Source organism: Battus philenor, unplaced genomic scaffold (assembly GCF_028537555.1).
Source record: "Battus philenor isolate CCGP_79_NKW_IND1 unplaced genomic scaffold, ilBatPhil1.0.hap1 SCAF_15, whole genome shotgun sequence".
NCBI classification, from domain to species: domain Eukaryota; kingdom Metazoa; phylum Arthropoda; class Insecta; order Lepidoptera; family Papilionidae; genus Battus; species Battus philenor.
In genome coordinates this window covers 5,854,384-5,878,965 of record NW_027181677.1, presented here as the reverse complement: position 1 = coordinate 5,878,965, position 24,582 = coordinate 5,854,384, and the positions used below count along the sequence as shown (strand labels likewise).

General features: G+C 31.2%; 1 protein-coding gene across 1 annotated transcript; it reads right to left on the bottom strand.

The window, feature by feature from the left end:
* Positions 1-1,808: 1,808 nt before the first annotated feature.
* Positions 1,809-24,481, bottom strand: LOC137918619 (UPAR/Ly6 domain-containing protein crok-like). Its single transcript, XM_068761447.1, has 3 exons — positions 24,251-24,481; positions 5,434-5,616; positions 1,809-3,140 (listed from the first exon to the last, which is right to left on the bottom strand). Exons 1-3 carry the CDS (start codon positions 24,306-24,308, stop codon positions 2,932-2,934), a joined length of 450 nt encoding a protein of 149 aa, XP_068617548.1. The 5' UTR covers positions 24,309-24,481; the 3' UTR covers positions 1,809-2,931.
* Positions 24,482-24,582: the final 101 nt, after the last annotated feature.

The following is a 24,582-nucleotide window of genomic DNA, read 5'->3' as shown; positions in this document are numbered from 1 at the left end:
GAGTCCTTAACTAAGTCGTCAATCCACCTTATGAGGACCATTCCCATGCCTTGTCTATCGGCTCATTGTCGCCATTCGAGAACATTTCAGATGAAAGATGTTCCCCACCCCCCTCCACATCAGATGAGCAATTCTATGACCTATGTCAGTTACCTTAATTCTTTTGCGGATCTTCTCATTTCTGTTTCGATATCGCAGCATTCTTTATTGCGACCTTGAGCCTTGTTGTGTGTTCACTTAATGTTAATTATATGCCAATAGCCATAAGGTTGTGGATGATGGATACAGAATACTTAGTGCTTATCTTACAGGCCATGATATAACAGTATTTTACTATCACGGAAGGTAAATAATTAAATTTTGATTTTAAGCCAACTTAAAGTTGTCTGTTCAATAACATCGTTGTCTGTTTGATATATATATGGCAGATACGGGTCTTTTAATTGTTCTTGTTAATCGGGTTATAAAATTTTTGTAATTGTTGGTATTCAATTTAATTAATGTTTTTCTTGGAAATGTATTCTTTTTTATAAGGTTTTATAATAAATATAATAAAAATTGAGTCACAAATTTATTTTGACGTTTAGATACTAGCGTTATTTCAAAATTACAAGTTCCCAATTAATTATTAAACAAACTAAAATTTACTATTTAATTTTTTAATTTAAATTTACTAATTAAAAACTAAAAATTAGTAGAAACACTCTTACATAACCCAAAAAAATATTTTAAAAATCTTTTACTACCACTGGGCACTCTTGAATATCGGTGTATTTTACATTCATTTCTATTTTACTATGAATATAAAAAAACTTACATGTATTATTATAAATCATCAATACAACGAAAATGTTATATTAAAAAATATTATTATGTCAAAATGTGCTTTAAATAAACAGAATTGATTATTTTAGATACGATTTTAAAAAAGCATCGATCTTTCAATTTTCAAAACCTTTTTCAAACCGAGTACTTTAAAAATGTGTAATGAAAGTGATAGTACAAATTTAATTTACTACTGTTTTGAGTTTTATTCATAAATTAAGAGCAATCAAGAAATTAACTGCTCTTGAAAGTAATGATAATATTGTAATCACATGACATGAACTTTCTTTCATTAGATAGTTTCCAAAGTTATTGAACAGATGTCACTTTTCTTTTTATCTCTTTGAATTACTATGATCTGTTTTGAGAAAATTACATGTACAAATTAATTCAGTTATAAAATCATGAGTTCGACAAAAATAATATCAATAAGATTATATTATAATTATTTTATTAATCTTTTAATTTTATTCATTTCACGTCAACGGATATTTTATTTACCAAACTTTTTATTGTAAATCTTTGTACGGAAATTTCGATATAATGAAGTAGTTGTTTAACTTAGAGTCCCTTAATTAATTTTCTTTGCGCATTGCAACATGGTATATCCACCACACACAACACTGCTGGACAAAAGAGAAAAGAAAATATTTGGCGGATAATATATTTGTCTCGTAGTATACATATACTACACATACTATTAACATAAAAGAGTATTACGTGACTACATTTAAAGGAATATTTTTAATATTGTTTTTGTTTTGAATAGGCATTTTTTTTATAAATAAAATTACGCTATTCGCATTCTATCTTAGACCTGGCAAGTAACATAATTCCCATCATCTTCAAGACACTTAAGGGACTAGCAACCTGATGTAGTTTGTTTGCGCTGTCAAAAAAATTTTGCGAATTAGAGGTAATTGATAAGAATAAAAATATGAATTTATAATAAAATACCGTTTTCGTTAATCAATTTATTATGAACAAATTTAAACTTAACTTTGTACTCGAGACAATTAAAACCAGTTACGCGTTTTAGTTTTTATAATAGTTATTACAGGTTATTGTTAAGAAATGGAAAGAAATATTACATTTTAATATTTAACAACAATGACGATACAAAATATGAACTGAAAACTTCATGCAACGTTATATTTACAATTAATTAACATATATCTAGCACACTTGTATGAATTATCCTTATCCAAGAAGACATGTTAAACTTCTAGAAGGGTTGCTTACGTCTACAAAGGAGAGAACTGTGAGGAGTCATTGTTGCCTCATTCGTTATGATAAAAATAACCTTAAAAAACCGCTTCCAAAAACACTTACATAGTTTGTTATCATCTAGCAATTTAAGACCTAAAATTTAAAACATTTATAGGCCCTTGCATAGCTAAATAAAATTCACCACAATAAGCATTTACTTTTTATTGGTGCAGTATTAAATGGTAACATTTACGTCATTTATTGGTATACAAATTATGCACTTCTAAAATAATTTTTTATGTATCTGGATAGTGAAGGTACTTTGGGATACATACGGTATTAAAATAAGAAAGGATTAGTGCTAAACACCGAGTGAGTGTTTAGCACTAATCTGTGTAACAACTCCTAAAGATGCCCCGTGGAGGGGTGAAACACGTGTCGAGTGAATTTACGGTGGCGGTTGTGTAGTTGGCATTGTCTGTCGCATGCGCATTTACGGGCGGGCTGGCGGGCGGTGCACTTTCATGCACGACAACCACTGCATGTGCGGAGGTGGCTAGATATTGGTCCTTTCTTATTTGGGATGGACTTCCGCAATGTAACGCCTGAATCCATTAAATACATACGGTATTTTAAAATTACGTAAGAGACATGGAATAATGTAATTTTAAAACATGGCTGTATTGTTTTAAGAAGTTCCATTACAGGTTTCTAATAATTTTTTTTATCAACATATGTGTTTTTCAATCAAAGCTAATTTTAATGTGACTATAAAACATTTTGACTTTTAATTATTTTTTGAGGTTTAGAGAACGCGGTGGGTGCATTATTATTAAAATGGTACTCTTCACCTGGTCCCTCATAGCTAATTAATATACAATTTGCACTTATTAATAGTTACTTAAAAAGTAAAAGACCGAGAGGGGCCATTAGCATAGCGAGGGTCATTGTAATAGCAGAGGCACCGTTGCAGCCATCGTAGTCACAGGTTTCACAGAAAGAAGTCACTTCGTTGGAGGACGAGGTTGATGTGCTCGGGCAAGTGCTCGTGTAGTCATCTTTACGCTTCCATGTGCAACCGCGAGAGATTACTAAGTCTCCGTGAACTGAAACGAGAACGAAAAGCGTTGTTATTATTAAAACAAAATAATGGCTAGAAACTTATCTTTAAACCACCAAAATTATATAATTATATTAAATAAAAAAACAATGCTGTTACATAACCTATTATATATCATATTATCATAAGATATTAACGAAGCATGTGTTATTACTATAAAATGACTGTTATAACACGATACGACCCACTAATACTAAAACCATCATCATCGTAAATTCAGCCGTAAGACGTTCACAAGACATGGGCTTCTCGCATCGGATTTCCAATACGACTAGTTTGAAGCAGCCTTTATCCAGTGTCGTCTGACTACTTAAGGAAGATCGTGTGTCGACTTTATGTATGGACACCCTGCGCTGCGTTTGCTTAATATGAAATATATTTCACTCTGGGACTAAGCCCAAGGTTCTCCAGAACTTTGTTCGGATTGTCCGTAAAAACGCATGTTCGCTGGTTAAGATTCTGGTTACATGATATACCAATCTCAGCCGCCCACATTGAGTTAATATCAGGTTTATGCGTAGGTATAGCAATATATAATGATGACAAAATCTTTATGTTCTTTATTACTTAGTTACTTGATAGTTTAAATACTGTTAATATATAAGTCGCAATTTAAAATTAATAACCAGCACAATTTTCAAAAAGTAGAAGCTTTAACACGAAATACAATACGTAGCCGAAATTAATAATTTGCAGTTCGCTTTTGATTTGTTTCGTGTGTTCAAAGTCAATAAGTCATGTAGATTAATTATATGCTAATGAAGAACGCGCTTAACATATTACGTCTCTTATTCACAAAAAAAAAAAACTAACTCCCTACTACACGTCATTGAGAAATAATTATACGCATTGTCTGCGACGTAGAAAAAAATAGGCACTGTTGGTTGCTTTATTGATTTCTAGAAAATTTCTTCACACAATATCATTCAGAGGAAACTTCATACGCTCTTCACATGCATGGCATAATTATAAATATTTTTCGTTCATGTTGTAGGTAAATTTTGAGCAGGATTAATAAAACGTATGACTAGTCAACTCAATCAAAGTTTTTACCTTTCAATATTTCATTGATAAATAAAAAAAAAATCTTACTATCATTGCCTATTAACATATACAATTTAGTTGCGTAACTCTATCATCTAGCATATATACATTAGCATGTTTTTACTTAGTAGTCATTTCTACCCGTAGACGCCCACTGCAAGACTTAGGAATCCCCAAAAGATATCTTTAAGAGGATATACCATAATCGCCACGCTTGGCAGGCGGGTTGGAAATCGTAGTGTGGTATATATTACGCGGAGGACGGTGCTGTTGGGGATTGGTGGCAATCCCATATAATTAATGCGCAAAGTGTCAATCACATAAAATTGTAATCCTTACGGGATTGAAACAAACCGGCAATCTACCGCCGGGTTACTACTGTTTTTGCTTAGTCACATAATTAAAAAATGTATACATTTTTCATTAGCACTCATGCTTTAAAATAATATGTGCCACAGAAGACTATTTTGTCAATGACGATTACGTCACATTGACTCAATAATATTATATCATTAGGTACTCGTATCTAGCCTCAATTGTCTGCTGTGTTTACTCGCTACCTAATTATGTAAGTGGCTCACAAATTACAGGTTTAAATTATCTGTTAGCACGTACGTGTAGATAGTATTTATGTGAAGCTCTATTCTCTCTCGAGACTACTCTGTTAGTAGAGGAAAAATCTCCATTGTTTTTTTATAAATGCATTGAAGTGATTTGCATTGTATGCTTGTGAATTTACTGAGTCGTATGTATTTTGTTGATCACGTTGTTAGAATGACATGGCAATTCATAAAGTATGTAATAGATTCTTTTATTGTAATTAACAAAATACAATTTGCAACATTGTTTGTATCATAATTTTTTTTGTATATAATAGATTTTCTTACATTGCAAGGTTATTAATAGTACATAGAGTTACGACTCGACATTCTATCCCCAAATAATTATACTTTAAGTTATTTGTGGGTAGCAAATCGAGCAGTGATAGCCCAGCTTCAGAGAATTGCGATCGTAGATCGCGGGTTAAATTCCCGGGATATCTTTAGATATCTTCGGGGATGGACCATGCCTTGTAGAAGTTTATGGGCTGAAACGACGACCTCGTGCGTCGTTTAGCAGGATCGTTAAGAAGTACCAACATACAGCATGTTTAGTCCTTTATTTTATATTTATATATGTAAAGAATTATTTCTTTACCTTAATAGATACGTTGTCTACTAACAAGAATAACTTACCGAATTTTTTTTGCTTCTTGCAAGCAGACACTGATGATGTTAAGTAAGGGTAGGAGACTGCTGAGGTAGCATCACAGTTTTCAAGACGGAACAGGTACGAATTTTCCGATTGGCCAGCCAGGAACGGATCGTTGCACAGGGGATTCAAATCCGACGAACAAGTCCAGCAACGAACGGCTTCACCTGGAAATTAATGACGTTTATTATTAATATGAAAATTTAATCATTCACTCCCGTCACAGAGTGATTTGTCATAGGTGTGAAAGCTTTAAAGAAGTATATGTATAGCTAATTTGTTGTCAATTAATGTGCTGATATGGTACATTCTATCCAAAAATCAATGGTTCCAGAAATAATAAATAAAGTAATGATAATACAGTAAGAAAAAGCATTTTCAAAATTCGGATTCCTACATACAAAATTTAATTATTGTTTATTGTCCGTTCAAGACTTTGTACTGATCAAAGTTACTCGCCTGTCGTATTCCGTTTTAAAAAAAATGTAATGTTTTTCCAATGGTGAGTGTTTATTTCATTCAGGATGTTTGAAAATATGAGTAAAAGATTTAAGCCTTTTTGGTGCCAAATGAGCTATAAAAATTCATCTCTTAGTTTTGCCGATAACCAATAACCTTGTAGATCAAGATTGTTCAAGGACAATGTCACGCATAGCCGCGGGCACGTTTTAGGTTTGATACTTGGAAGTAAAAATAGATATAATTTTACAGTAAATTACAAACAGTCGGAGAAATATAAAATTATAACTATATTTTATGTAATAAGAAGATATATACGAGATGTCTTCATGTATTCCCTCGGAAATATGTTTATAAAAAATACAACTTTTTGCCACGTACGAATGTTCAGAACTGTATATTTTAAATTATTTCGAAATTTTTCGCCGTAGGAATTCAACATAAAAATGTAAATAATATTCATATATACATATTGAAATGATGTTATTAAAATATTTGCATTTAGTTTTAGCTACTAAAATTCTTTAAAAGTTTCGTCTAGTTTTAAACAAAGTAAAAAAAACATTATTTAAATGATTCCTTATAATCGACAGTTGTATTAATTTTGTGTTAAATATTTATTATAAGCTGCTCCAACCTAATCTAACTTATAACAGTGCGAAGCGATTTCTACTAGAGTTGATAGACTTTTAGAAGCGATAGACTAGCACTGTTAAAAATTGGATTGTGACAGGCAGAAGAAATTAACAACGCAAACGTATATCAGTGTATTGATTTTATTAATTGATTTAATATTTTAATAATAAACAACGTAAAAAACATGCAGATTTAGCAACAAATTTGGTGATTTATTTTAGCTAATATAAAAATTTTGGTTTTAAATTAGGGAGTGTTTTTGTCAAAGAAGTTTAGTAATTTGTAGGATTTGCAGCATAAATTTTTCGCTTCTGTACGTTTGGTGCGTACAAACGATAACCATCTGTGTATTGCGCATTCACAATACTGTAATAAAATCACTACTAGTTCTGATTGCAATATTTTGCATTAACACCGTATGGTTTTCTACGCATAACAACCTTCAAACAGCATTACAAGTACCGTGTTTAATAGAAAATCTATATGTTTTTTTGGGATTACATAATATGACATTCTGCGCATTATAAGCTCGTTATTATTTTAGTTTATAGATGTTAAATATCGTGAAAGAAAAACTGGTTTGATGGCCTTTTTCATATAAAAATAATAGGGGACCAGAAATTAATTTCGCTTTCTGAAGTTAAATTCACACGTCTACATTTCTAACAAGTTTTTATTCCTTATCAACAATATATTCCCCTTCCTCATGAACATCCAGCATTTTGGCATGCAGCATTAAAATTTTCAAAGCCGGGGCGGTAAAAATCAATCGGTTTTTCTATAAAATATGTCTACAGAAACGACATTACTTGCCGATCATTTTTATATAGCTATGTTTTGGTCACATTTCACCCTGTGTAGCGATTATTATGGCCTATAAACATAATAAACAATTTAAAAAAATACCATTTATATTTAAGTTTATACGAAAGTAAGTAATTTTTTATTTACAATGTCCTTGGAACGTAACAACGCGTCGTTCTTAGGGTAGATACGGTACGATGATCAAATATAATACAAAGTATCATTTGCTCGTTTTTTCGCATATTTTCTTATGCGTATAACATAAAAACGTAGTTTTATTGCCTTATTCCGTTTGCATTAAGATGCTTTGTTACAATAAAATAGTCTTACGTTTTTGTAAATATTTACACACGAGTTACGATGTTCTTGACATATATATTTATGTTTCAAACGTTTATAATATCGATAAAATTGCTTGATATTCTAATAACATTAAAATACGAAAATTTCCAACTGTTTCGACATCTTGATTATTATATTTAGCTGATGAAGATTTTTGCTCTAGATTTTGATAAGAGAAATAATATAAACAGATGGTTTTATAGCAATTACGAAAGACCATCAATATTTCTAGGTCGATGCGTGTTATTTATTAACCACTATTACTCTGCACACTTGAATTAGTTGTGCATATTATCGGTAATCGTTTATGGTTAGTTTTTGCAATGAATATATCACTTCGTTATCATGTAATGCCATTATATCTCCATTTAGGTAACAATGATAAAAAACTTAAACAGCTTAGGTAAATTAACTATGTCGCAAGTAAAAAATAAATAAATTATATTCGTAACACATGAACTTTGATGCAATTTGCAGTACGTGAACTGTTAAGCAAGCCTTAGAATAAATATGGTCAAGACGAAAGTGTTGATGTTTAAAGTCCATTTCGTGTCTGCTTAAGTAGTTGTCCAAGGTGTAGACGATGTATATCTGGGACAATCCGTCCACCTTGGCAGGTCCAAATTCGAGAAAGTGTTAATTTACTGAATCGAACCTGAACAGTAACGAAATGAAAACGAAAAAAATCGTCCAAAATACCTCAATATCTGAAGATTAAGCCCTTGGACCCATGTGTGTTGTCAGTAATAAAATATGGATCCGAAACATGGTGATTACAAGGTACGGGATGAGAACGCTCAAGGTCACCCAGAGAGCGAAGAAGTGAGCTACGCCCGGAGTTTCGCTACGAGATCGAATCAGAAATGAGATGATCCGCAGAAGAGCCAACGTCACCAACGTGGCTCGAATAATTACTGGGATGAAATGGCAGTGACAGGGGCTCATCGCTCGTGCAACCGCTAACCGTCGGGGACGAAAGGTTGGCCACTAGTGGGTAAGGACGCCGGAAGTCGCTGGATTTGGACAGTGCAAGACACTCATTTGGCAAATTTTGGGGGAGGCCTGTTTATTTCATTGGGCATCTATCGGCGGAAAAGAACTGGCAAATGAGTGATATTCAAAGAGAACTGTTAAATGCCGAAGTTCATAGCTAACTGTCAAACACTCAAAATTTCAATAGTCATCATGTTTTCTGAAATTTTTCAACTTTCTGCACAATCTTAATAATTTTCTTTCAATAAAAACTTCTATAAAGTAGTAATCAAATTATAAAATCGGACAAGCGTTTCTCAAGTTATGGCGTGATCAAGGGAAATATGGATTCATTGTTATATATAGAGATAATAACTTATTAAGTTCAAAAGAAAAAAATGAAAGAAAATATTTTCGTTAAGTTTTTTCTTATTCTTTATACTTGTGCAAATGTTAAGAAAAAATAAAGTTCAGTCATCTTCATATATCAAGTCTACCTTACAAAGCTATTATTATGGTTATGAATAATTTGTAAGCCTTAATTTGTTCGAAGAATTCCCTCTATTATCTACATGATAATACAATAAAACGTCAAATATTAACATTGGTTTTTGTATATAAAATTATTTGTGAAGTTTTCTAAATTAAATATTTTTTGTTTCTACTTCTGATGATGTGAAGTCTTACAATAGTTTATAATTCAAGCATGGCGTAAATGTATTTATGAGATTATGTAGAAAAAGGAGTGACCAGTAAAACTTTACAATTATTCTCGAGTTCACACTTGCTGCAATTTACGAGTACGCCGTGTATTTTACACAATTTAAGTCGCTAATCGACACCTACACACAGTTAAAAACAAGGTCGTTTTATCTTTGTTACGTTATGGGTTATTGCTAGAAAATTTTCTTGGCGACTGATTTACTTGGCGTGAAAAAACATGCCGACAAAACAAAGTCAGTAAATTTTTTAACGAAGAAATATTTACGCGAAGTAAAAGTTTATCATTATCAATGTTTCGGTCTATGTTCAAGCTTTAGCTTGAAGGATTTTTGCAGCTTCATCGATATATACACTATACAAAGTATACACTTATAGGCGTATATTTTACCGATCAAATGGCGTACAGGCGAGCTAGTGAAATTAACGTAACTTGAGGTATTATTCTGTCCGCGAATTCAGTATCGATGAAGTTTATCATTAGCATCAAGTACAAATTATATAATATTCTCGACTTCTCAAAGTCAAAGCCTAGTACTAGCGCCATCTACTGTCGGCATCCGAAGTAACTGCCTTTTGGCATATCTATATATGTATATATATGTTTATTATTTGCAAAACCGTATTGCGCGTTAAGTTTAATATCAACGATCCCACGGCGTAAAAACCAGACTGTATCAAGTTAATCGATAAAAGTGCTAGTAGAAAGTAGTAGTAGAAAAAGATAAATAAAAAAATAAAATTCGTGATGATCATAATTAAATTTTTATTAATTTATTCCCAATGCGTGCACATTGAGCAGACTTTGATTATTCTTTTTCAAATTAAATATACATTTTGTATATGCTCATAAGGTTAATTTATTTATACAATATTGAAACTAACTACAAGTCTCGTAAAATATAGCTACGGATGAATAGAGAACTCTAAAAAGAAAATCTAAGAGTCTCGTCACAACTACATTAAGTGAAAGTTACTAACTATAGCAAAAACATGCATTTACTGTAAATGGTACAGATGAAACGAACGTAACAAAACCAAAAAATAGGTCAAAGGGTCATGAATATTTGATCAGATGGTTAACTACATGATTAGCAAACCAACCGCTGACAAAAATATATTGCGTAACGGACGAAACGAAATTCTCCGTCAATTTTGTCAATATGATTACATTATACTTAACACTCCAGTAAGAATTATTAATTATGATGCCCGAATGTATATTTTAACTTGATAACAGATGTACCCAAGTCAATTATTTATTACACAATACAAAACTTAAAAAAATCAAGTTTTATTATTATCACTTTAATTATTTAATATTATGTATCTATTATCTTGATGAACAGCGAAGATTTAAAATAAAATAAATAAATGGAACATATTTTGTCTCGATTAATTAAAATCATTTATTGGTTATTATGAAAAAAATTGAAAATTTGTACAGACTTCTTAATAAATATTGTTAATTTAAATTTGTAAACAATCTGACGCGAAGAAAATAAAGTTAAAAGATAATAAGCGCCATTAAAAACCTGTAGAGCAAAATTAATCAAGGTTTAAATTATCAGTAAAGGTATATAAAAAAAAATCTAATTAGTTAGCGTTTATAATGCATTTTAACAGATCAATTTTAATTAGCCTAAATAGATATCGTGTAGTAACGCTATTAATCCGCTTTATTTAGAAAACACGAACCTGCTAATACCTCAAAATTTATGGGATGGAAATTGGTTACGATGTTACTTTTATAGACATTACATAATTCAATAACAGGTTATTACATAATACTTTTTAGGCGTGCCGTTAAGCTGAAATTTAGTTCATTAGTTCTTAAATTATTTCATCATTTTCGTTTCAGCCATAGGATATTTACAGGTGGACAAAGTGCCAGCATTCATCATCTTTCAACGACCTCAATAAGGTCGTCCGTTTTTTAAGGCGGACGTCTTGCGCTGCACTTGCCTCTCCGTTGTTTCCTCTCCAGAACCTTAAGGTTGCAGTGGCTGTCAGTTCTGCTTCACCTTGCTAACCTTCTAGATTGTGTCGAATATTTTCGTTATGAATCTCTTAGTTCGTGATTTAATGTCGTCGAAAATTGCCCACTCAGTGGCTCGTTGAACGACTGTAAACTCAATAAAGAAGCGCCGAGTGATAGACTGCGTTTCAGTGCAGTAAGTTATTACCATTAACACACATTGGCAGTATACACCAAGACACATTTTAAATTAATTAAATTAACAAAACTGATCTATGACAAAGAGTAAAGTTCAAGTGACACTTAGGTTAAGTGTTATAAATGATTGGACTTACTTTTAACAAATATAAAGTACTGGCCTTTCATAATAGTTTTTATTAAAATTATAAAACATATTCATGTTTTATAGAATTCATCGATGAACTTCTAACATAATATCAACTCGATAATAATTTAATCCCATATGAATTAACAAGCCCTTTAGCTTCCCAATGTATATTTGTTTATTTTAATTTTGCCTTTGGGCAAATTTTGTCTACATTATTTTCAAGGACGTGTGAAAATTTTATTGCGTTGCGGCACTTGTGTGGTTAACCAATAATTGACATGCGAATATAAACAAAGCGATTATTTTTTGTTTGATATGTTCAAAATTTTTAAATATCAAAGTATCTTATTAAAACAGTGGCGTATATTATAGTTTTATACAACACTTTATATTCTATATTTAGTTATAACTATTTGAATAGACGTTTAGGAAGTACTTACTGAAGATTTTTAACGTCAAGAAAACTATCGATGACTACAGTATCAATTCATCACTGTTGTCATGTCGGATTATAGATTCCTACTGCCTGTTCCTGTAAGTATAGGCCTCCAGCAAAGATTTCCACGAAGACATGTTTTGCACTGTCCGCATCCAGACAAATCCCGTAACCCATGTCGCGACGGTCGAGTACATACAGAATCAATAATATTATATTATAATTTATAGAAATTTTGGAATATTGGTTCTATATATTGTAGTATGTAAACCCAGAAGGAGAACTGACGACTTTGTTTTAATCGTCGGACCACGTTGGATGCAGGCTGCTTCCAACCAGTTTTATTGTAAATCTATAGGGAGCACAGTATCTAGCACAGTACGTCACATAGCTGATGATAATGTAATCCATAAAATAAATTTGGTGAATGATAATAAAATATTCGCACTAATAAAAAGTATACTTAATTTATTTTACATTGCTGTACCATTTGCTTGGTACTTAATATTAATATAGAAATTCTCATAAAAGGTTATTGAAGTGATGTGGTGTATCCGATTAGATAATACGAAATAGGTGATAAAAGCCCTTCAATATTTGGCAATGAATGCTTTATTATAAGTGGAAACTTTTGTGTTTCGATGGTCCCACGTGGAAAAAGTTATCATTTATAAGTTATTTTTTAACCGATTTATCTAGATCAGAGTTTTCTTACCTATCATGTACAATGCTTGACACACAAAATTTTTATATTAAAGCGAAAAGGTTGGACTAGTGTCGAGTTTATTTTCGAATTGTCCCCCTGCGAGAGGTGGGCATCACGCCGGGAAAACTGGTCTAAATACAAGTTACAAAAGATTACTAATAAATAGCTCCATCGTTTCAGCCATAGGATGTCCACTACATAGGTTTCTCAAAAGATTACTTATCAGATCGGTTGGAAGCGGCTTGCATAAATCGTTCCGAGACGTCACTTTATGTGTTGACCGCCTAAAGCTGCGCTTGCCGATCCGGAGATTCTACTCCAGAACATTAAGATGCCACCGATCTATGCACTCTTTGTGGTCTGCCCACTGTCACTTAAACTTGCCAATCGTTTATGGATATCCTCATTTCTAATTAGATTTCGTCGAAAAAATGACATTCTGATTTCTCTAGCCTTACAGGTCTCTTTAAGCTACTATGAACTTACTAATGGGTCCTGAATAAACCAATAGCTAAGTACACAATGAATTGTACACAGGGCAATAATTGCCCACTCAAATCCGAAACCATTACATAAAAATTGCTTTGTAAATCTGAGGAGCTAGTTCTCACAAGATATTATAATAATATCGTTCAACGTAACACGTGATTTATTTTAATAACTACAATTATTATACAGGGAAAAATTTTTGTGTCCTTGGAGTTCTAGGCGATGTCACGTTAATTGCTTCGTTTGATAAATATCACAGGTGTATATGACTGAAGTAAATAATATAATATGTGTAGGTTGTTGCTTAGTCATATAACAATATATTGTTAACTGTTTGCTTTTCGTATTCACAACACGACGGCTGCTATTGTGTTTCTTTTAAGTATCTATATATACTTATATAGAATATGATTGTAAAATAAGAAACAAAATCAACATTTCATTAGATCCAGTCGTATATATTGGATGATTAAAATTATCATTGGACATTACTTTTAATTAATTATATTTTTATTTATGATTTTTAGAATACTTTCTGCTAGATTAAATAATACAAAGAAAAAATAAATATAAGCTATTCATAAATTTTTAATAATTAAAAAAACATTTATAGTTATGCTGTGTTATTTGTTATTATGTTATAATTTGTGTGGGTCGATTACAATAGCGTACACTTCTACAAAATATTTAAATAGTGAGCGGGAAATTTTTTTTTTATTAATTGAATTTTTAATCTACAGGGTGTTTTGCTTACAGTGTGTTTTTTTCGTTTTAACTCAGCGCAGGCAGCTGGTAGTTGGATGGCCGCTATTTAATACGGATCTTTCTTCTCCCAGTTGCAAGTCACGGCAACATTTTTCTTATATACAATTTTTATAGGAAAATACGATAAAAATTTAGACGTAATATAATTTATGACTATTATTAAATTATACATTCATTCTACATTACGTTTTTTATATATTTATTTGAAGTCGCCCAAGACCGTTAAATGCCTTGAGGTTTAAAAAAATGCATCGGGCCAGCTCATCAAAAGATTCTGCAGTATATTCTTTCTCGAGGAGGAATTAAAAAAAGGTAGAGGTTTCAAAAACCATTTCGTTATAAGGTGACAAGCACATACGTGTAAACACGCTTTTGTAAACAAAGGAAAAGAGGTGACGCAATTGTTTTCCGATGATTCATGGAATATGGAAATACTTTAAAATTTTATTTCAACGAACTAATACCCTAGCCGTACAAACTATTAAAGAACGGGTTTGTATTTAAAACGAAAAAAATGTTTTGATTACTTTAACAACTTTTAAACTAAAACTTGTACGACTAAAATATTAAATTCATTTCAGTCAAGTGAAAGTGGAACATTATCAACGTCAACAAATTATTTGGAAACACTCATGGCAGTCTCTCTATACAATTCACAACATCTTGGTTCGTGGCCAAATAAAGATCAATATGAATATACATTCAGTTCAGTTTTCTTTCATTTAATGTCTGAACATCGAAATATTGTACGTAAAATGTTTTCGGTCAGATTTATATGCTGGTTTTTATTGCTTGCATTTAAATTTTGTTGAAATAGATATGTGCATTTTAATATAAAATCGATAAATTTCATTGTTATTATCACATTTTCTTGATACATAATCATTTCATAATCATATTTCTGAACGTGATGCTCATTGAAAAAGTATAAATAGGGTATGATAGAATAATTTTATATACATTAAATGTTTTTACTGACATATTAATGGCGAATAATCAATATGTTCTAAAAGAAATTGTTTCAATGAAGATAAGAGAACATGGTAAATATCAAAATTATTTATTTTTTGTTTCAAAAACGATTAAGCAAAAGATTGAAACTTTTCATTGGGGATTATATAATACTTTTGCATTTATCATCAAGCTGTTAAAATGTATTTTGTTAGAATAGAAGTTTATTTCGCTAGTGTAAGCTAAAGCTAGTATTAGTAGCAAGAGCGGCACTTCGCGGTACCGATTGTACTTTGGTTTTGAATGGGTCTCTTTGATTAATGGTTGTTAGAGGTAAGGTATCTTTTGTTAAGGTCATGGCTATAATTGTAAGCTATGTTAGGTTTAAATAATTTTCATACGTATTTAGCATACAAACATTAATAAAAGTCTGATGACATCATGGCTGTGTAGGAAAAAAATCCCAATTATCAAAGTGGAAGATGACCTTGATAAATTCACGTTCTAAGTATTACTACTATTTAAGAAATCAATTTAAATTATTTCTTTGCAATATATCATAATTTATTTTTCCATTTATTTTCCTTTTATCCCGTCGAATCACGAACAATGTAATAGATATAATTTATAATAAATAAATATATAATAATAACTTTTATAACTAAAACCAGCCAACTAAGCCGATAGATAACTACGCATTACCAGAAAATAGCTGTTTAGTATTCTTGGCATTATGTGTTGTTATAAAAACTCAATTGAACATATCAGAGTATTTTTATCATTTAATGGGAAACGGCTATATCACTTTACAACGATATATCCAGTTAGTAATATTAACATGAGACACATAAACTGTATTTCATAATATTTTTGCGCGTTTACTCGAAGACTTAATTGGTTTTACTGAAATTCTAGAAGCGATGGAATACTAACTACGACTTAGTTTCTGAGCATGAAAATATACTCTAAATTATAGAGGGAGTATTATATAGAGTATTATATAGATGGGGTGACGAAAAGACTCGACTCGGCACGGTTTGCAGTAAAAAGGTAACATCAGTCGCGGATTTTGAAAGAGCTGGCGTAGTTTATTTCAGCTGCTTTCACAGTATTATGTCTCATGGCACACCACTGTGCAGTAATGCTGATTCAATAAACATGATTTTTTGTACTGCAGACAAGACTTAACTAGTAGACTCTGATAGATTCAACTAGACGTAAAGATTAGATGAAATCTATTGTATTGTGAATAAATGATTTTTAAATTTAGATCCATATTTATCGACAAAAAGAATTCATAGACAAACATGATCTATGTCAAAAATTTCCTACTAGACTTTCGAAGTTTATTTGCGGAAAAGCAGAAAAATCGTTTCTTTTTTTAACAAACCATTAAAGCCGTTTTCATAATTCCTTAGTTAAATAACTTTTTAATACGCATCTAAATATCAGATCTCAGATTAAATGTAATGGCAATGAAGAAATTACAAGGTGTTAAAATATTTTTTTTAAATTTGAACACTGGATAACCGTATAAAATGCGCAATGATATGTTTGTTTGTTGTAGCACTTTTTAGTGAGCCTATTTTTGTGTGACCGCGTAAAAAGTAATTAGTTACATTATTTCTAATTGTTCCAATTGGTTCACCAATTCCAACAACTATTGTTGACCATAGCTTGAGATTAACGTTTTAGAAGTCGTGCAAGTATTATTTTTGGTGGAATACTAAATATTTTTTTTTACGTAATGATTCTAAACATATTTTAAATTGATGTGTCGAAAGTTGTAGATATTTGTAATATTATGAAAAACAGGTTACCCAAAGAGCAATGGGGAGAGCTCTGCTAGATCAAATCAGAAATAAACAGGACCGTAGAAGAACCAAAGTCACTGACAGATAGAAGAATTGCTCTTCTGAAGTGGTAATGCACGAGGCACATCGCTCGTGGAACCGATAATGGCTTTAGGAGTCAGAAGGTTCTCGAGTAGCGACTTAGAGCCCGTAGATACGGCGTGGGCAGACACCTTGTAAGGTGAAACGACGACATGGTGAAGGACACAATAATCGCAATATCGGTAATATTGACAATCTTAGGGGGAGGCCATTGCCTTGCAGTGGTCAATCGGCTGACACGATAATGGTGATGATAATAAAAAAGTTTATAAGAATGTGAATAAGAAGATTCCCAATGTAACAATGAAGTTTTTTTCCAATTCCATTCATTCACTCGTGTGAAACTTGTTTTTATATGTGAAGAAAAACGTTTTATTATAATTATCATTAATTTGGTTAAGAACAATGGGCAAAAACTTCGATTTCGGAGATGTGAATTGAACAATTAATAACAATGACATTAATGTTTCTTAAATGATGTTTCAATGTTCTTTTGTTACTATGTATATATTTTTAATAAGTTCTGCTGATTGTAAAATTTAAATAAAAACATAATGTCATTGGTGGAGGTGGGTTATAATTATATCATATAAAGATAAACGAATTTCATAATAGATTTATTTTAACATTTAAGCAAATTTAGTAAAGCGGAAATTGCTTTAAAATAATATTTATAAGGAAGTTTTCCTCCCTTTTTGTTTAGCCTTTTACATATTTAAACTTAATTATATTATTTCGAAGTCATTAATTCATTTATATAAAATTAGTCAGGCGCTGCACATTTCTTTGATAGCTTTGTAGTCCAAAGTATTTACAATAGAAAGCAAAATAAAAGCAATGCAAAATCCTTTTTACCCAAGTTTTAAAGTATGCAACTATTTTTAGCACATGTATTTCTGCCGCGTCTTATCTTTGTACACGTATTGCAAAAGATTGCTATGTAATCTTTTAACCGTGTGGATATATTTTATGCTTTATAACTTAAGAAAAAAAGTCCATTATCGTATAACAGCAATGGCTGTCAGTGATAAAAAAACATAAATAAGTCTCCAACCAACTTCGTTGCAATGTAACGTCGTAATGTTTACTGAGGGGTCTGTCCTTCGATTTAATATCGTTAATTCGATTAAGACTTACTATCGAAGAGGCAATTTGTTCTCTTCCGTTGTCTATAGACCCTCTTACTTAAGAATTTTATTACCTTCTTTTTATAAAGAGCATTCTTTAATTAATAGCATAAGATTTATTTAGATACTTCAGTATCTATTGTAAAAAATTTATTTCTATTTTTGATATTTGCCGAACTTTTACACGTAGATTAATATTTGCTGAAACGAGAATGATGAGTCTATTTTTACTGTTTAATTATTTGTACAGAAATAATGAGTTAGGTAGTAAAGTTAATCAAATTCGCAAATATTTAAAAAAAATGGTGAATTTTTTTATATGTTTCATTTTTTATTTACAAATATACATAAATATGTCCATAGAAATTCCAAATTATATTAATTTATTGAAATACGTCTATGTATATATTTAATTATTTTTTAAATCATAAATGTGTGTTATTTAAAAAATGTCTTTGTTTGTAGGTCGGTGTCTTAGGTCGGACCAGTTTTTTTTCACATCACTAAACTAATACAATTAACATGTTCCGTCTAGTGAGGTACTATTTTAATGTACTTAGAATTAGCAGTACATGAACTTTGACCTCATATCTCGTGTGGAATTAAGGTCACGGTCTCTGAACTTAATAATGCAACCTACTTCATATTATCATCAGGATTGACAAATAGATACGACGTATGCAGTTAAAATATTTTTTTATGTGATTGTACTGATTAAAAATTTATTATTGACAATAAAAAAAGAACGCTGTGTTTATTTTTGATAAAATTTTAAAACGATGGATTTTTACGAATAAAACTACACAGGCGACAATCTAAGATATTTTAGGCATATTGTGTTCCCTTTTTAAGAATGTACACAAACGAAACTGCGACGTAGTTACATTAGGTAATGATCGCAGTACGCGGGCCCAGTCATACTGGCAATCGACTGCAGCCAGGTACATGGCCACTTTCCCTACGCCCTTAGCAACACCCACATTAGTCCCTTAAACAACGGAGTCCCACATGTGTTAAACTTTAAAATAACACGCGTTCTATAAAAGTATATATAATGTAACAAAGACAAATCTATGTAGAGGCGTGAGTCCAGTAGTGGACGTTATACAGCTGAAATGATGATTATGATATAATGTCACTACATTTTTAGTATATATGATAATGTATAATTGTGAATTTAGCGGTACGTCCACCCACATGACGACGGATAGGGACTGGCGACCTTGGTAAGTGGTCGGAAGACGCTCGATGTCTAGAGGGGGCAGCCAATTTCAAGCAATGGACGTTGTACGACTTAAATGATTTTAATGTAAGAAAGATATAAATAGTGAAAAATTAATGAATGTAATATGGCGCTGTTGACTGTAGTACGACATTGTGGGGGCCTACCTATGTAAACCGACCATATATATGGTCACAGTCGCGGGAATTTGCTAGATGCTTGCAGCAAGACGGATCATCATAAAAATCTATTAGGGAGGCCTTTGAATTACAGCTGGCGTTTATCGGCTGATATGATAATGATGAAGATATACCCGCACGTTGTAAATTCAAAATATCGATAATTCTCATGAAAATAACCAATAAATTTAACAATGATGTAAATTTTATCTAAAAATTATCAATGCAGATTATAGTAATAATAATCAATATATCTGGACACATTTCACAATAGCGCTTAATAATTTCATTCAACAGTGTGATTTGCTGCAACTTATACAATTGATTCCTACTGTGCGGTAAGCCGGCTTCTTTATTGGATACGGTGGACCCATGTGGGTTTTACATAGAATTGATATCGTTATCCGTACCATGATTAATTTTCACTTAAACTGTCTATTATTATTTTATCAAGTAAATTACATTTTTTTTGAATAGATCAATTAAGATATGTGATAAACGTATACATATATTTTTGACAAGGTGTCCTTTGCCCGTTTTGTGAACTCAATGAACGCCCTATCCCCTTGCGGATAGAATTTCGTAAAACCCAACTCTTAATTATACTCTTCTCGATAAAAGGAATGTTTCTACTAAATTTAAAGTCTGTAAGTTTTATGGTTCCAGAGATATCACGATGAGTTAGTTTGAAGGTGGAAATCTTAAAACAGATATGGATAACATAAAAAATATTTATATTTTTAATTTGGGGTTTTAGAAATAAATCAAAAAACACAATATAAAATTATATCTTTTGTATCAAAACTTTGTAATTGTGTTATATATAAACAGTTCAGATGCAATCATTCTTTATAATGTGTATAATTAGTATTACTGTGACCGTTAAGTTTTGTTTGTGTTGAGTGAATTATGATATAGTTATCTCACACTTAAAAGTTAAGCTAATTAAGATAAACTGTTCGGGTTTATTATGAGTATATTAAACCGCAAGAAAAGCGTATAAAAACATATTTATTTTTATTTTATAAACACGCATCGTGGTATATTTAAAATTATCACATACGTGGCCACTGGGAACCGTTTAAGTTATTATAGGTTATGTTGCAGAAGCTGCGATGATTCAATATCCCTTGTAAAATCTTTTGGCCGGTGTCCACGTGTTATTTTAATCTCACGCTAATCTAGTTAGAGACGTTGCACTTTTAATTACCACTGATTAAATTAGCTCTGGTATGTTATTAAAAAATAATCATACAATTCAAATTTGTTTTTTTTTTTTTTCAAGTCGCTCGACCTTTGTAAAATTTGCTATTTTGAATACATCCAATTTTACTATCCGGATAGTTTTACAAACTTATTAAAAAAATTAAGAAATGGCGGGAAACATTTTTACTTTTTTTTTTAGTTTTAACCACACGTTTTACGAAGGATCGTTTGTGGCCAATAATAATTTAAATATTTTTAAACTGTTATTAATATAATTATTGTGCTGATGTTATGTTTTCTTTGCAAAACACGATGATATCATATCATGTTTAAAAATTGACAACCTTGCGTTATATTTAAAATGTGCCATAGCTATTTTACAGCCTTTTAACGAGGAGTAACACAGATTTACGTGAATACAGTAGGTGTCTGTTTCCGTTGGTGATAATGTGCTGACGATGTTGAAACCCAGTAAATTTATTTAAAGCTGACAATGAAGAAATCGGTTAATAGATAATCTAACCTAAGACATTACGAAGCTGAATAAAAACTGCAATGATTAAAGAATAGAATTTTTGTTTTTAAATGTGAAATACGATAATGGATTTAATACGTGCAGAGAAGACACGATAACAATTTTTGAAGTAGATATAGGTTATTAGTCATGTTATTTCCAAAATTATCCCCAACTTATTTATTCTAACCAATAATTCTTTTGTCTTGCTTCACTTTTCGTTTTCTACCTATGCACATAAAAGAAATTAAAAATGTCTGAGGTAAAAGTCGTGTATTTTGGTATAAGAAATGGGAGCGACTCGCTTGAAATTTTTAAACGAGATAACATTTCCGTGATCTAAAGATAAAACGGTATTTCTAATTATGTCGCTGCCTTTGTATATATAAAACACAGGTCCGTCACAAGCATCATCTTTGTTTGTATCGATTATTTTTTAAAGAATATTGGCTCACATTTTTTCAGCAAAATAGCAATTTAAATTATTGGCTATTACCTGATTTGCTACCCTATTTTTGTGTGATTTTAATCTGTGGCTTTAGTTAGTAATTTTTTATAATTTATCGTCAATGCAGAAACGTTGGCTTTGAAGTTGGTAACGAAATATTTATCTTCTTTCTAAAAAGACCGGTCTTTTATGAATGCACTGCATAGCTTGAAACCATCCATAACTATTCCAGTACACTTGTATATAAATACCAAAACTTGCGAATTTCTTAAGGATTCTAATAATTTAGAGAAATAAACTGGAAAGATTTGCTGCTTTATCAGAATTTTTTGGATACCAAAAGTCTGAAAAAAATCTGGTCAAGTCATATACCTATAGAAGCTATAGTTTAAAAATGTGCATTTTTTAAGAACCCTCTCCATATGTAATGGATTTTTCTGATTAATTTTCAAATCCTAAGCCTTATGGTTCCAGAGATATCGTGATAAGTACTATATGTATACTATATATGTATACATACTGCCTATGTACTGACATAGACAGTACATATTTACATATTATAATTTATATAGATACCGTCCATGTGAATTTTGTAAGTTAAGGTGCTATAGAGTACGTCCCCTAAAAGTCGAAGATTAAAAGCTTTTTTTAAAATGTACTGACACTATTAAAGAAATACTAATTTTAGTTTTAATTTTCTTTGTTCCCTATCACGCATAAATCAATACTTAAGTAAAATTTTTAACTACCAGGTAATAATTGTGCACCTGATGGCCGTTGAGGCGAAAGGTTTTCGAATAGCGACCACAAGCCTGTAGACGCGGGTGGGTAGACCCACCATTTAGTGTCGACGACACAGTTGAGGTTTGGTGAAGGCCTAAGCCTTGTAGTGAGCATCTATCGGCTTGAAGAAGAAGAATAATAATCTTTGTTGATGGCTTTCAGAAACTCGATTTAATATTGAGACAATCCGCTTTCTTATTAATCTAAAAATATCAATGTACATAGGATTACTTGCTGTATGCCTAATTTAAATAGTTTTACTGATTGTGTCTACACTAGATTCTGTATCCATCAATTTGGCCTCTATAATCTTGAATGGAAATAACTATTAAGTTTCTACAACCAGTTTTTCCGAACGTTAAGTTTCAATATAAGGATACCTTTATTATAAATACGTCAGGGACAGCTGTGTAATCATAAACCATAACAAGGACTATGATAATCTAGATTAAGTTTCCACAAATGTGGAATATGTTTTTAATATTTTTTTCGTGCTTATAAATTATAATAAGACTACATTTATTCTAGTTTTGCTTTGTCATAACCTTCATCATTTGATCTTAAATTTTTTTTTAAAATAAATATGCACTAGCATATTTCAAATAGCAAAGCATCTTTCAAATTAACTGTGTAATATTATATAGTGTACTAACATTACATAATATTACAAATATAATTTGAAAGAAAATTAGAAGTAATTACACAAATTATTTGATTACTATTTATTATCACGGATTATTTTTTATTTCGTTCCAGTAACAATCGCGTCTTCGAAATATCATAAAACAACAGATACATATAAATCATAGAGCTCAGCTGTAATGAGAAGATAAATCTTTTTTTTTCTCAGTCATATTTTCTTTTTTTTCCTCTTCAAGGTAATTCTTTTGCGTCCATCATCAGACTCAATGATCTAGTCATTGGTACATTATATCTATATTATACCTTTATAGATATTAAAGCAATGATAGTTATGTTTATCTTAATTTCTTTAGATAAGAATGCGTTTATAAACTTTCTTTTCATGGGTCAATAAGAGATTTATTGTTCGTAATAATTGAATAACTCCAGACGAACGTAATTGTCAGTAATGGTATAAAAAATAAATCTTCTTTTGTCTTTTGTATCTCCTATTATTGTATGATGTAGGTTTTTTTAAATCATTTAATACGATAGCTAATATAAAAGTATTCAACAAAGTACAATTAATAGAACTAAATTATTAATTATTAACTGAAATGAACGCTAAATAAAAAGCTTAGATTTACAAAATTGTAAGTTCGAAAATAAAGGGAAAAATAACATGATAAGGTATATTAAATTTATTGAACCATATCGCATTCATTTACCGCTCTAAAGAAATAGCCTCTGGCTATGCATGTATAATAGGATGTGAGTAAAATTGTATTTTAAATGTATTTAAATGTTACCGCCTGACGTACGCCTTTAAACCTATTAAAAAATATGCAAACGCGTGTGCGATGTTTTGGATTACTAAACAGGTTGTATCGGTTTCGTAATGAGTCAGTTTCGCCTTGGCCGCAAATGCGTTTGTACGTTGACATAAACCTATTAAAAGTACACAAAAAGAGCAGTTTTACTACAGCGTGTACTCTAACCAGTAACTAAAAGGTTCATATAAATAATAAACAAAGAAAACCCTTTGAGGATTTTATTAAATTTTGTGTAACATGAACTTTGAAAAAAAAATACTAAAATTGTATTTGTTAAACTTTCAAATCTTTACTCAAGTAGTTAGCAATACTTTTCAGTCTGGTTATGGTGACATTATGTAAAGTATGTTTTTGTGAAGAATAATATGAAAAATTTATTTGACTTACCGTCTTGAAAGAAAAATGCTAATAGAACCACAGGTACAATCAAAGTAAACTTTGCCATTGTTACAACAATTCACCCGCGATGAACGTAAACAAAAATTTGGACGGATAACAAACGCTCTAAAACAGGCTCCGCAAACGAATGCCAAACGGCGAGTGAATGGAATGGAACGGCAGAGCGAAGTAGCGCGCGGGAATATTACTAATCTGTGGACGCGAGCAGGCAGGGCGTAGTACGCGAAAGCGGTACAGCCCATATTACGTGTGTTTGGGCACCCAACTGGTGTATCATAGAATAAGTCTCTTAATTTACTTTCAGATAAACATTTTGGCAT